The sequence below is a fragment of the Sipha flava genome, unplaced genomic scaffold, assembly GCF_003268045.1.
Source record: "Sipha flava isolate LNK unplaced genomic scaffold, YSA_version1 36_pilon_pilon, whole genome shotgun sequence".
Taxonomy (NCBI): domain Eukaryota; kingdom Metazoa; phylum Arthropoda; class Insecta; order Hemiptera; family Aphididae; genus Sipha; species Sipha flava.
Genome location: NW_020273076.1, coordinates 3188583 through 3203997, shown reverse-complemented (window position 1 = coordinate 3203997; position 15415 = coordinate 3188583). Strand labels below are relative to the sequence as shown.

At 28.8% G+C, this 15415-nt stretch overlaps 2 protein-coding genes across 2 annotated transcripts in view; both read right to left on the bottom strand.

Annotated features, from left to right (window-relative positions):
- The window catches only part of LOC112688008, a 35341-nt gene extending 24963 nt beyond the window's left edge, over window positions 1-10378 (bottom strand). Inside the window, exons 1-2 of the mRNA XM_025561015.1 lie at window positions 9018-10378; window positions 5543-5650 (exon numbers count right to left, since the gene is read on the bottom strand). Coding sequence (XP_025416800.1) covers window positions 5543-5630 — 88 coding nt within the window. The 5' untranslated portion in view covers window positions 5631-5650; window positions 9018-10378. The remainder of the gene's footprint in view (window positions 1-5542; window positions 5651-9017) is intronic.
- LOC112688019 (wee1-like protein kinase) lies at window positions 6803-9011 on the bottom strand. The gene has a single exon (XM_025561025.1). It carries the CDS (start codon window positions 8634-8636, stop codon window positions 7071-7073), a length of 1566 nt encoding a protein of 521 aa, XP_025416810.1. The 5' UTR covers window positions 8637-9011; the 3' UTR covers window positions 6803-7070.
- Window positions 10379-15415: the final 5037 nt, after the last annotated feature.

The following is a 15415-nucleotide window of genomic DNA, read 5'->3' as shown; positions in this document are numbered from 1 at the left end:
AAAAAACATCACTTTCTTACTAGATTTGGGTTATAAATAGTGGAAATCCTTTACTTCAAGAAGCTAACAAATTTATATGAATGCATATTCAGTGTATATTACACACGATACATATAGATATTAATTATAAAAATATATATATAAATAAATTATATATTATATAATATTTATTTAGGAATCGAGAAGCATCAAGAACATAATAGTTATTACAAATAAATAAATATCGATAGGGTACCTACTTATTCTTACATAATATGTTAGGTACCTTATGAAATTATTTTATCTATCTAATAAGTATTTTATTAAACTAGCAGTAAACATTTATTATACCTAGGTAATAAAATTTACCGGGATTGAAAATATTGGCATTAACCTAAATTAGAAGCATTTTTCATTATTTTACATTCAATTTTTATTTTACGCAAATAATATTTTATTAAACATAATATAACTATATTTATGGTTTAAGAAGCTGTTTAGATTTTTTAAAAAAAAAACATGTATTAAGTTTCACCCAGTTATTGGGCTTATAAAAATATTATTGGAAGTAATTTTTATAAAATATCTAAATAATCTAGAGTCATTAATAAAATGCTTATGAAAGCTAACAATCCAAGACCCAATTGGTTTTTATATCCTGTAATTATTATTATGAGCACAACTAGAGTCCAAATATTGAAGGTGCTGAAATTGCTAAAAATAAAATTGAATGGTTCAATGTTATTACACTAGATTATATAGATCTTAAAAAAAACAATAGTGCTAAAAACCTAGTTGCACCAATGAATATTATTGATACTTATGATATGAAAAAACTTTTATAATTATACATTTTTCTATATTTTTTTAATTTACTATATTCTATAAAAACAATAATGCATTAAAAATTAATTTTTGAAATATTTAAAAAATATTTTATATATATATTAGGTATTTATGAACAAACATGTAATAAAAAAAGAGAGACATTTTAATCATCTGAATCGGAGGAAAGCCTTAGTCGAGAAAAGTTAAAATAGAAATTGACCAAGAAAAATGACATTGATATGGAATTATTTATTATATGAATAATTATCACTCAAAACAATTGTTTATATATTAATTGCATGTGTAATTTATCAATATTTTATTTTTAACAACATTTAAATAAAATTAATTATAAAATGTTTAATAAATACAGTCAATGAAGTTCGATATAACGAATAAAACAGTTATCCCCTTGATAAATAACGAAAAATGAAATATAATTATATCCTCTCTATATAACGAAGTTTTTTTGGTCAATATGCTCGCAATGCAACGAATTTTTACTATTTTGGAGCCAAAGGTGTATTTAGACCTACTTCTAGGGAAAGGAAACTCAAATTTTTTCTTTAATTGAGGCTTAAAATGTACAAGTAAAATTTTTGGTCATATTTAAATCAGGTGAATCTTCAATATTTGTGGTTTTTTTTTTTTTTTTAATCTAATGCCGGATCCACTTAGATTCTGCTTTTGTGTAGTTCTTTTTTAACACTTTTCACTAAGTATGAACCTAACAAAAAGCCCAATTCAGTATTCACAGCAACGCGTCATTTAATTTCGTTATAAAATGATCCACATTAAAAGAATTTGAAATATGTAGGTACTTCACATATAATCAATTCCTTAAATACAGATTCAGAGGGGGCGACCACCCCTTTTCCCCTAAAATACGCCCTCGTTTGGAGTTTGATATTACGAATTTGACGAGTTTTTTCAGCTATTATTATGCGATAAAAGGTAATATTCATATCATCATTTATATGATACACTTATGTAAAATATAGTTAAACTTGTTATTACGAAGTTTATTGCTTAATTACTTTTTTTTTAAAAAAAATTTAATTTCTTATCATTCTTACATAGAATATTTTGTCGTATAATCAACCGTTATTACGATATACTTAAAAAACCGTAAAAATTAATTTTATAATTTTTCATATAAAATAATAGATGTATGAAAAATTGTATAGATATGTTTTTTATTAAAAATATAAATATGTATCTATAATTAATGTGCATTTTTACAATAAGTGCAATAGTTTATTGATTATATTATAAAAACGACATACCGACCCTATTTTACAATTTACAATTTAACTCAAATTTCTTTTTTATAATAATGAATAAAATGAGGTGGTGAGAAATCAAAAATATTTTACTTTTTTTTCTTCGCCTTTAACTAAAGGCCACCCTGATATACATAATAAACAAAAAATCAGTTTTAATTAAAAAATAAATAATAACTTGTGTATGTATGCATGTATATAATAAAATATGTAATAGGTAATATCTAATATGTATGTAATTATAAAAATCTAAATTTTCTTTTAAATCTCGTTTAAACTAATTTTGTTGATTTATGATTTTGATACAGTGAATTTTGGTGTAACGAACTTTTGATATACCGAACTTTTTGCTCGGTTCCTTGAAATTCGTTATATCACGAGTTGACTGTCGATAATTCATATATAATGTTTCTAATTAAAATAATGAGAAGATCTGAGACATCTAGCAGTGTACCTAATCTTAACCAAATTGTTGATTTTGCTGAAGAACAAAATACAATGAGTAATGCTATAACAGTTATATAAATCATTTGAGGTCTTATAAAATAACATTAACGCATTGTGCCTGTATATATAAGTAATAGTATTTATTAAGTTTTATAAAGGTAATTGATATACTACATACAGTTTAAGATGAACCCTATCAAGAGATCATTACGAATTATATTTATAAGTTTTCATATACTATATGAAAATAATCTTTTATTAACATTATTAATCATGAAAAGAAGTGCTTTTATTCTCTAACAATTATTATTTTATGTATAGGAACTTAAATTTTAGATTTTCCCAAATTTAAATGCCTTTTTTTGAAAAATGTAGAACATTAAAACTATAATCTACTGAGAAATTTAGTTTTACAATATCAACTGATCAACCTCTCACTTAGAATTGTTTTTTCGAGTGCAATGGTACTTTGATTTCAAAATTAAAAAAATTGTGTTAATTTGTTTCATTTTTCTTAGTAAATTAACTAACATTTATGTCAAAGGCGTAATTGAAGTTATTTAATTCCTCAAATTAAATATAAATGATTCAATAATTTCTGCAAACCTACAAATACAAATAAAATACGTAAAATTGCATAATAATTCATAAAATTCTAGGAAAAATTTTAGAATAATTCAATAATTTTAATCAAAACTTTAACTCGTTGTCATTCGGTCAATTTTAGTTTTAGAGCTATGGTATAAAGGACAAAACTGACTTAAAAAAAATCAGTTTATCCAAATTGGTTGTTGAAAGTAGGTATTGCTATTTAACAAAATGCAAGTTGTATTGCGCATAGGCACAATAAAAGGGTTAACAATTTTAAAATTATAAAAAACATTTGTATTTCAATAGTCTCAAAATATTTAAAAAAACATCCTACTTCAATCCAATTTCACTAAGACAGAATTATTTAATGTTACATATAAAAGAAATCATACTGTAAATGAAAAATAACCTCGGACAGGATAGTGTAATTTTACTGTATTCGATTTGAATACAATGATTGCATTCGATAAAAAACGATTCTGGGCGGACAAGGGAATCTTTTTTATTTAATTGTGTATAATGAATATTTTTCTATCTATTGTTTTTATACTACCTAGTATACATAGGTAAATTTATTCCTTGCATTAAAATCTAACTTTTTTTGTATAGATGAACTAATATTTTCATTTTCATGGACAAACCCCCACCGCCCCTATAACTACCATGCCCCCTATAGACAAGAAAAAAAATAGTAGGTACTTATCAAAAATATTTATATAGGTAATTCTAAAATAAAAATCAAAAGTCGCTCATGTTTTGAAAATTTTACCAAATCTAGGTAAGGCTAATATAAGCAAATAACCCAAATTTCAAGTTTTTACGAATGTTTTTAACCGAATGACAAAAAAAAAAAACTCCAAAAATTAAAATGTCTATAAATAGCTCAAAAATTGCTAAAATGTTTCGAACTTTAAACCATAAGGAACAAAATTTAAAATACAACAAAAAAGATCACTTGTCATTTTTTATTTTAAGCAATATTTCTGGTAGAAAACGTCGTCCGTAATTATTTAATATTATAAAAACGTGAAATCGTATGTTTTTTCTCCTTTAACCGCTTTTATTTCGAGTACCGTTTCGAAAATCGAAAAATTACCTCTCTAACGTACCAACTCAAGAACATTACCTTTCAGAAAAGATGCTACACTTGATTCTTTTGAGCAAGTTTATAAGGAGAAGAAGTATTTACAGAATAAAAAATAAAAAGAAATAAACATCATTGTAAAAGCAATACATTCCTCGCTCCGCTCAGAATCTAAAATGTATAAATAAAGTAGCTACCTATCTTTTGTTTTTATTTTTAAAAAGTTATAACTATATGTTAATATATTTTCGATATTGTGAACTAATATTCTCGACAATACTTTACTTTTTTTTAGTAATTAGTTATTTTATACATGCCTAATTTTGAAAATATTTATTGGAATTTGCCATCACAAAAAATTATGATGCAGATTAAGTACATCTAGTCTTTAAATATAAACATAAAATAAAGCTTGCCTTCTCACCCATAAAATTGCCCAAGTTACATCCATGTTTGTATACATATCTTATCAGTGACGTATCCAGGATTCATTTAACGGGGGTGTTTTAAAATTTAATAGACTCATAGTAAGTGGGGGTTCTGCCCCCCCTCTACTCCATGTATTTATATAAATTATTATATTAATGAAAATGATTATATTTACATATACCTACTTTTAGTTAAATTATACTGTAATTAAGTTTGCAATTTGGTGAAATATCATAAAATACGGTTGATAGGGGGTGTTCCAACACCCATATCACCCCCTTAAATACGCCCCTGTATCTTATAGTGTATAGAACCATAATTATTAAAAATATGAGTTTTTGTTAATGCTAGATTCATTGGTATGATAAGTGCATATAGTCATATACAAGAGTGGATCTAGGGGAAGGGGGTTCAGAAAGTCAGCTGACCCAATTTGTTGACAAATTTGGCCTCTTAAAGACTTTTTATATTTTTAAAATTTGTCGATTATAGATTATATATTATATTATATTATCCCTAAATTATGCTATAGGTTAATTTATTGTACAATAAAACATCTCTATGCTGGACCCCACCCTATGTAAGACTTCATAAGATAAAATAAATGTCAATGTTTTCATTGACAATTATGAAGAAACTTATAAACACATATTAAATTATCATATTGTGTGGTTTGGTTACAAGATATACCTACATTTATAATCCAGTTTCAGCCCTAATAAGTGGTCTCTTGAAATAGTCCTAGCCATAAAGCCAAATATTTATGAAAATGTTTGCATGTATTTTACATAAATGTATTAGCTATAAGTTGTAGATTAAAGTAAAAAATTGAATTGTTTTTTGAGAAATGAGTTAGCAAAATAAGTTTATAACAATGAAAGAAATAGGAATTGTTATTTACCTTGAGCAATGCAATACATAAAATTCCGAGGAACTTTGAGGCCTGCTGCCAGACATGCTGCAAATGATGCTGAGAAATTGATTGCCATAATATCCCCTTCATCACTTCCTACAAATATAAAATACAAATAAAATAATAATAGACATTTTGTATATACGAGTATAATTAAATGAAAAAAAAAGCTAAGAGATAATTTTTCTAAATTTAATAAATTGTAACAACAGTTACCTATTATAATAATATATTAGTAATTTATTACTTTGATACATTACAGTTAAAATAATTAAGATATTTTATTTGATATTGGATAGCATGTATGTCTACTATATAAAAGACTGAAAATCTTACTAAGGGATACGGAGATTAATAAGTGTTTTATATCCACTTAAATACACAAACATTTTTTGTTTTAAATGTGATTACTTAGAACTTGTTTTTTTTTATTTATTCATCTGTATAAATAGTAACTATATATAGGTTTAATTTGGTTTGTAAAATAATTTTTTTATGAATGGTGTCTATCTGCAAAAGTTATTGTTTAAGAAGGAAACAAGGAATACAATTGTTTATAAGTACCAGCACAAAGTAAAAATATGAGAAATTGAGGACAACTTACTGTTCTTCATATATTTATAAGTACAACTATAAACATAAAACAGTTTCTAAATTAGTTGATTCTATATTTATCACCAATTACTATTAGGAATATTAAAATATTTTTTTATTTACTTAATAAGGAATTGTATAAGTGACAAATTTTAAATTTTAGTGATGGACCCCAACTAACAAAGTCTACTGAGTTACTACTGAGTTATTATAAATGATCAATAATTATTAATCTTCTCAAATCTACTATAATGAATATACTATAGTAGAATGACCATACTTAAAAAAATTAATTATATAAAATATTCTTCTTAAATGTAATTACAACTAATACAAAAATACATTAATATTTTTAAAAACTGCACATTTCAAACAAAATTAAGAACAAAAAAAATATTTATTTTTATTAATTTTAAATTGATACATAAATATTTTTATATATATATATATCTAAGATCAAAACAATATCACAATACAATTATTAATACAAGTTAAATAATAATAATTAGTCATGTCTGTTTATTTATTTTTAATGACAATTTTTATTAAATAGTTGATCATAACAAATTTTTCTTGATCAAAAATCAAAAAGTTATGATACAAAGGTATATAGTTTATAATTAAGTATAAGTAGTTAGGCTTTAAAATCCTTAGTAATTTTTGGACTTAATATACTCATTTTTTTAATTACATTAGTTAGGTACTTATTATATTTGAAAATAATTTTCATACATTATCACAATGGATTAATAATCAACAATGATATGAAACTAAATAAAAAATAATCATAAAAAAAATCAAAGGGAACAACTAATAATTAAATATTTTTTAATATATGCTAATGATTCTCAAAAAATTTCTTCTATTGAAGTGAGAAATAAAGAACTGTAATTAATATTAATTGTAAATTAAATTAATAACATTATGACTTAGTTGAGAAAGTATGAGCACTACGTGATTTGTTCATGTTTCTTCCAACTAATCTTTTAATTCGGTCTTTATAAGTACGTTGGTTGAGTTTTGAGTTTTCATATCTTCTAAGTCCAGTAGTTATTCTTATTGGTGTTTGTGTTTCAACAGAATAGCATGGTGTAAGAAAATTAGAACTTAATTTCCATACTTCAAATTCATTCTGTTGTTGTTTTACAGCAGCCATTCCTCTATCAAGCAACATATTGACAATTGTAGAAGTATTAGGCCTATTGGCAGGTATTAAATCGACCATTTTTTTCAGCATTTTTTCTAGTCCTGTACTAACAACAGGAGTTTTTGGCAGTGAAAATTCACCATCCCTTAAGCGATGCCATTCAGGTCCATTTTTAGGTAAATGTTTTTTAGTTGCCGCCTCATATACAGTTAGGGCAGTGGAAAATACATCAGCTTTCTGTAACTGAGAATAATCATCACGTAATAATTCTTTAGGTAAATATCGACAGTCTCCATCTTCAATAGTTCGAACATCTTCAATACATACTGTATGTCCAAAATCACCGATCTTATACACAATGTCTTTGTCAACTATTTCATCATCATCTATATCTTCAGCAAACAATGATGTACCATCTGTAAGACACACTAATATATTCGCTGCTTTTATGTCCAAATGAGCAAGCTTTTTTGAATGAATGTGAGCAAGACCTTTACACACATGACACAATAGTCGTCTTAGAGCACTATCACAGAATATGTGATCAGATTCATGGATCATATGTTCTAGAGTTCCACCATTACAAAATTCTGTTTGAATATAAATGTGACCCTTCTCATGCCATGCTGTGAAATATGACACAATATTTGGATGTCGTCCAATCACTGAATGTGCATATACTTCTTTACGAATGAAATGCTCTTTACTATTGTATATTGTTTTCTTGGTTTTTTTAATGGCGTATGTCATTCCATCTAGTAGATTTGTACACTTGAATACCTCCCCAAAAGTACCAGTAGCAATAAAACTATCCATTCTGAATTCTTCGTTGAAACGGGAGGTTTGCAACTCATATATACTGACATTAGTCACTTCTCCTTCGTTTATAAGATCTTTAATGGACTGATCAATTGGAGTTGAAAACATATTGTCGGGTGGAGTTAAATTAAGACTGGGATTCATACTATCAGTGAAAATATCATTTTGCCCTGAAGACAATTTCTTTCTATGTTTATTTTTTAATATTGCGATGCCAGCTGGTGTGAATGGATTGACTGACATGCGTAACTTGTTGGAGCGAATAGATTCAGAGCTACTGGCATCGCTCATTGGAGACAGAATCCTAGGACGCACCTTGCGTATGACAGGAGGTTTGAGGAATGGCGTAGAAGAGTTGACTCCAAGCAAAGGCGAGAACAACTGATTGCCATCCGGAGACGCGCAGGTAGTGACTACCTTCACCGGAGTACTTTTTTCACCATCAAAGCTGAGTCTTCTCATATCCTGAACAACAAATGACTCATCGTCGCTTTCCATCTTACCATCACCGTCAGTGTCCATCAGATAGACGCTTGTAGAAAAATATTACACGCGGTTTTCGAACGAAAAATAAAAAGAACAATGAATGTTTGAAAATGGAATAAAAAAAACCCGACACAAACCGACAGAAAAAACAATAACCGTCCCAACGGACTATTGTCGGTTGTCACTGCCATCGCACAATCGCAGTAACAGTTGCGAGGGAAAACGGCGCGCGCGCGCGCGCGCAGTGTTACCGCACACCGATAGCGCGTAAACACTGCGTACGGGAATTTGAAAAAGGATAAATTTATTATCATCGTGCGAGCAAAAAGATTTTGAATTTCGTTACGCGCTAACTTTCGTTGCATCGCACGTCGACGGTCGGAGCAAAAGTATTTTATTATATTATATTGATATTACCAAGTAGTAATGTAGCCAGTAATCATGTGGACATCAGCGGGAGTCCTCATGACTCGTGATGATACGGTGAGCGACGTGCGTGGTATTATTATAATGAGTATACGATACGAACGGAGGAACGATGGAAGAATAGTTGTCACGCGGCAATAACGTTGAAATAACTTTTGATTTGGATTTTTTATACTTTACGGTTGTCCTCTTTACGCAGCGGACGAACCACAACGGCGGTGTCGGCGGAGACGCGGAAAAAAGCTCTGCGGGATCCGTAAAACACTCGCGAACGGCGGGACCGTAAACACCGGCTCAGCGGCTACGGCGGATACTATACAATCGGGGGAGACGGCGGTGCGTGTGCGACTGGCCGTCGGCATACATAACAAACGTCGGAGGAAGAGGCGGTGGAGCGGTAAGGGGCGACTGAAAAAACCCGGCGAGCGAGCGCGCGCGCGCACGGTATAGAACCGGAATGAGTGGCGCGGTCGCGCGGAGGCGGTGTCGTCGGCGGTAGCGGCGGCGGCGGCGGGCAGCAAAGACGGGACAGAATAGAGAAAAAAAATACCAGCGCGCGAGACGACGAGACGATCGTATGGCGCGCGCTAGAGGGAGCGACGCCGCCGCCGCCGCCGAACAACCCGGCGGCGTTGCCAAATGTACGTCCCAGACGAACCCTGTGCGCGTTGCGACGTACGAGCGCGCGCGTGTGTGCGTGTGTGTAGGAGAACGTTGTTTAAAAAAAAGCGTCCTACACTCACTCTCGCCGCCGCCGCGCGGTCCTCAGCAACGGAGCGGAACAGCTATCCGACAATCAATATTTTAGCAACCCGAGCAGTACGTCGGGAGGAATAATAAAAAAATATATGTGTATAGTTTTTTACGTGTACGAAATGAAAAAAAGAGTGGTCCAAAAATTATGATTTTTTATACTACGCCGACATTTAAACGACTTTTTATACACATATATTTTTATTTGTTGCCGTCCCCGTTTTTCTGGATATTTCCTAAGGATTAAATACATACACCGTACACACACACACACACGTACACGTACACACACGCACGCACGCACGTAGTTAAATTGCGCTCAATTTCCATCCGAATTCTAAACCGGATTAACAATGTGAAATTGGCCTACGGCGTGTGCGTATACACATTTATGTGTTTATACATGTTTATCGGCGAGGGAGTGAGCATTTATTTGTTCGAATATTACGAAGTAAGTAGTTAGTTGCTGAAGAGCAGGAGGAGGAATGTGCTCGACTTCAAAACGTTTTTAAGTATCAACAATCGGGTATTAAATTAGCCTTTTATAATATTCATACGATTGAAACAAAATATTTTAATTGTTTTCATTATAAAATTTTAGATTAAATATTTGTGTACAATCCAGATTATAACCAATGATTTTTTTAATGTGGCATTTCTCAAAGGTACGGACCTTATATGATCAGGATCATTTAAAAAAATAATAATAATAAATAATTAATTTATTGTTCAAAATTTGCTGTAATGTTTACGAAAAAGGCAAATTAAATAAAAAATAAATAAATTAAAAAATCATTCATAAACGTTTTCTATTAAATTATAAAAATGATTGATAATGTAATAAAATGTTATATTATTCGTTAGCTAATTGTAAGCCAAATATAATACTAACCATAAGAAAAAAATAATAAATTTATATAACTATACTTAAATTTGGTACAAATTATCTTCACCATAAAAATAATTTAAATTATGGTTTAGCTTAGGCTATAGGTCATCAGGTCTGCCGTAGTGTCGTTTGTCGTGGTTTGACTGCATATAATTGTGTCACCAATGTCACCATATTATGACACCACTGCATACCACTTCACGTTTACGTTAAGCTACAAAAAAGAGTAGTATTAAATTATACACTGTTATTATGCATTTTCACTCTTTTCAATAAAATAAGATTAAGTACAATTTTCTAAATTAAAAAAATAAAACATTTAAAAATTTAGCCTTTGTGTACATTTATCCAAAATAAAAATAATACTGCACGTATTTAATTCTTATCTGGGTTTAACAACTTTTCTTTATATATAATATAAATCAATATTTTTACACAGGTTACAGAACATGACAATATATTTTTAATACATCAAACTTTAATATTATGACAGGGTCTTTATTTTAAAACTTGACTATAAAGAATGTAAGCCCGATGAAATAAAATATTATATATTTATGATTCCTTATAAACTATATTCATACCATAAGTAATCTATTTCAATTAATATAACTTTATTATTACTTGTATAAATAAATTATAAACTTAAATTAAAAATTACTTTTATTTATTATTTATTAAAAGTTTTTGCGATGGCTTTATGTTTCTTAATTTAATAACATTTTATTTAAACTAAATAAGTTTTAAATTATTAATGATTTAATAATTTGAAAGTTAAAATTTTTTTACTTATGATTAATTAACGTTATCTTAATTTATATAAAAAAAATTATTTAAGGAGAAAAACCACAATATTTATGCACAAGTAAAGTTATTAACAGGAATGAATTATTTTGGTACCTCAATATCTAGTAATTATTTTAAACACACTAACGGTTGTAACAATAGAAGTATTTTGCTATTTTATACTTTGAGAAATTCATGGTATTGTTATAAATGAATATTGAAAAATAAATTTTTTTTAAATTACATTAAACATATTAGCCATCGATTTCCAAGGGACCATGTAGGCATGAACTGTCAAAATTATCAATACAATTGAAATTATTACTAAATAATATGAGACAATGAGTGTAGACAAATCGATTGGATTGAAAATATGATGTTATAATTAAAACACTGTCCGATAACGATCAGTTTTATGAAATATTTTTTAATTTAAGACCACGCCCCTTTATTTTATAAATTCCAAAATATTAATTTATTTTTTAGTGATGTAAAGTTAAAGTTGCAGTGGCGCACACGTTCTAAGTTAAGGGGGTCAGTCGACCGTCGACCTCCCTAAAACAATTGGGTGGTAGATCGTCGTTGACTATTGTTATGTTTTATAGGCTACATTACAAAGAATAATATTATTCATGCACTTAGTGTATGGTAATATATTATTGTGCGATAAAGTCTATTTTAATAATATTGGGGTGGATGGATGGTCGCTATTAATATATGTTCGGCCCATGTTGGTAAGATTGAGTTTGCGTTACTGTATAAGTGTCAATTAACCAATTAGCTTTGTTCAGAACTAAAAGCTATAATATTAATAAGAAACTTAAAAGAATCTCATAACTGAAACTTTTATCATTTTAATTTTTGTTATAAATTTAATCATTCAAATACTAATAGGTATACTACCGCTCAACTACTGAATTTAAATGTCATGTTAAAATAAGATAATTATTTAAATGATTTTGCGTTCATTTTTTAAATATCTATCAAATATATTTACTTTAATTATTTATATATACATATTCCACTAGTTGACACAAAAAAATATTGATAAAATTGGTAAAATTAAACAATAAATAGATAATATAAATAGACAACTGATTAACAAGTAATAAAATCTAATAAAATATAGGTAATTATGTAATATTAGTTATAATAGTATTAAAAATTACAAACATATTTACTTTATTATGTTATAATATTTTTAACTATATTAGAATATCCGTAAATTCTTTAACTTTCTACATTTTCTAAAAAAACAATTATTATTATTTAATATTTTTTTTTAATCAGAAAGCTGTATGTTATATATTATTAAACATGAATAAATTCACAGTTTAAAAGGTATATATTTTTAAGTTATAAAAATATTTTTGTTGAAATTGCTGTGAAAATAAAATTATAGTTTAATTATTGATATGTCCAACTGCTGTGAATTTAATTGTCGATATAAAACGTATTGTTAAATTTATGAGTTTACCCACCATCATAATATATATTCATTATAGGTACCACAATAAACATAAATACAGAAACAATATAATTTATAAGCCAATAAAACTAAATTAATAATATAATTTTGTGTGATTGGGTATCTATATTATACATAATATAATGAAGTATAGATGTGATCCAAAAAAAAGCGGGGGTGGATTAAGATATTCAAACTCCCCTTGTAAACTGTTATAAACAGTGGTCCACACCTCATGGGTTAAGGGAGTCAGTCGACCCACTCAAAAAAAAATTGGATGGTTAAAAATATTTACAATTTTCTAAATGTTATTTCAATTTTGAACATGTGAAACTTGATTGAATCTAAGCTCATGCCTTAAGTGCTAAGTTCCACTACCTTAAGCTCCGAAATTACCTTTATTGAAGTTGCTTTGCTAATGTTTATGGGTAATGGGTGGTTGGTTGGTATTAATACAATATGTTCGACCCATGCCTGTAAGAATGAGTGTGCGCCACTAATTATAAATGTTTATTGATTTTACATATTTATAACACTTTATCAAATGGTATATCAAACAGATAACAAATAATTTTCTAAACACTTTTTTTTTTTTTTTGTTAGCCGTATTACTATCACGATTAAAGATATACCTTAATTGTATATAAACTGTAGGTATATTTGTTCGACTTATACTGCTGTAACCGACTCGCAGACGAATAGCAGGATAAGCGAAAGAAAAACCGTATGTTTTCACTTTGTAAGGCAGTATTGTACATTAGCGATCGCACAACTCTCCGTTGAACGCACTACTGCAATATGTGTTATTATTCTTGTTTTTATTTGTACTACTATTATTATCTGCTTTGGCGCGTTCTGGACGACGATTTCCCGACCGCGAACCGGTTTACGTGAATCGTTGCGAACGGAGGTAGGCGCGCACATGCGAATGGATTATGACGACGCGCGGTAAATGCAGCTGAGATCCACGTTCAATATTGCTCGCACAGACGTTCGTACGCATCAAATAAGGATTTACGCGTACATGTTGAGCATCAAGTACTGTGCTCTGTAAGAGCCAGAGTGCTTTTGCGGAGCACGTTTTTGTAAAATGCGTCCCGACCCTAAATAGGATAATCTTATGTACGGTAAAACGTTTAGGAAGCACCTGCAGCAGACCTAAGCCGATGAATAATATGACATATTATTATAGATATAACCAACGCAATACAAATGTATTACGCGTACAGCGTACGTATTATAAAATTGCAACTCTATTACGGTGTGATAATCAATGAATTGTAATTCATATCGATTGGCGACCACAATACGGCGCTATGTTATACTACACAAAAAATATTGTATTACTTCATAACTCCATGACTCTATGTTTTTCAATAATAATTACCAGGGCCGGATTAAGACTTTCGGATGCCCTGGGCAAATCGATTTTTCGAGGCACCTAGCAGTAAAAAATTAACATTATCCATGTAGTAAAGGAAAAATTAAAAATTTGCATACTTGCCCGTTAAAATTATCTGCCTAAACTTTTTTATTTCAAGTTTAAAATACCACTGTTTTTATGTAAGTATATTCTTTAAAAAATTGTCTGTCAAGCTTTTTTGTTTACATGCTATGTTGTTTGTAGGATTTTATTTCCATAGGTCAGTAGCGGCTCGTGTCTAGGTGTACAGGTGTAATAACGACTCGTATCAAAAGAATATATCCGGTTCTCTATTTGCTAAATTTTACAGTAGTAGTTTACTGTAGTAGACTATATATTAGATTCATATATAAAAAATAACGTTGACTTTCCACCAGATATATGGTCAGAATATTTATCATCGACATTACGCACGACTAATAATTGCGAATCTGTTCATGGAAATTAAATAGTTCGTTTAATTCTTATCACCCTAATATTTTTAATTCTATAGATATTTTAAAAAATATACAAATTGATACTTATATAGCGTTACGAAGTCAGTGCTCAAGACATAGAATAACAATTAAAAAAAAAATGGAAGAATTAGAAACTAAAAAAATTACTAAAATTGAATTTGTGAAGCGATTTTCATTCAAATTTGTACCTACATTTCGACATTCCGTAAATGGTATAGTTTTATCGCAATTTTTCATCGGTTTTCCGCAATTATTGGGAAAACGATTGAGAAATATAAAATGAACTAATACATTATTTGGTATCGAAAACCACCCCTGATGTTATTGATAGGATCAATTTTACTAAGAAAAATCGTGTTCACATTCATAAAAAATAAAAATTTGTGTATGCGAAATAAATAAATATTTATAATTGTATAGAGTCCATTGGGAGTTGAACCCCTATCCTTGACCACGCCCATGAATATAAATATATACATAAAAGAATAATAAATAAATAAATAAATATAATATACTAAATGTCTATACGCATAATTCGAGCATAAAGCAATTTATTAAATAGTGCAGAAATAAAATAAAATAATTTGTACAAAAAAGAAAAAAAATTAAGAC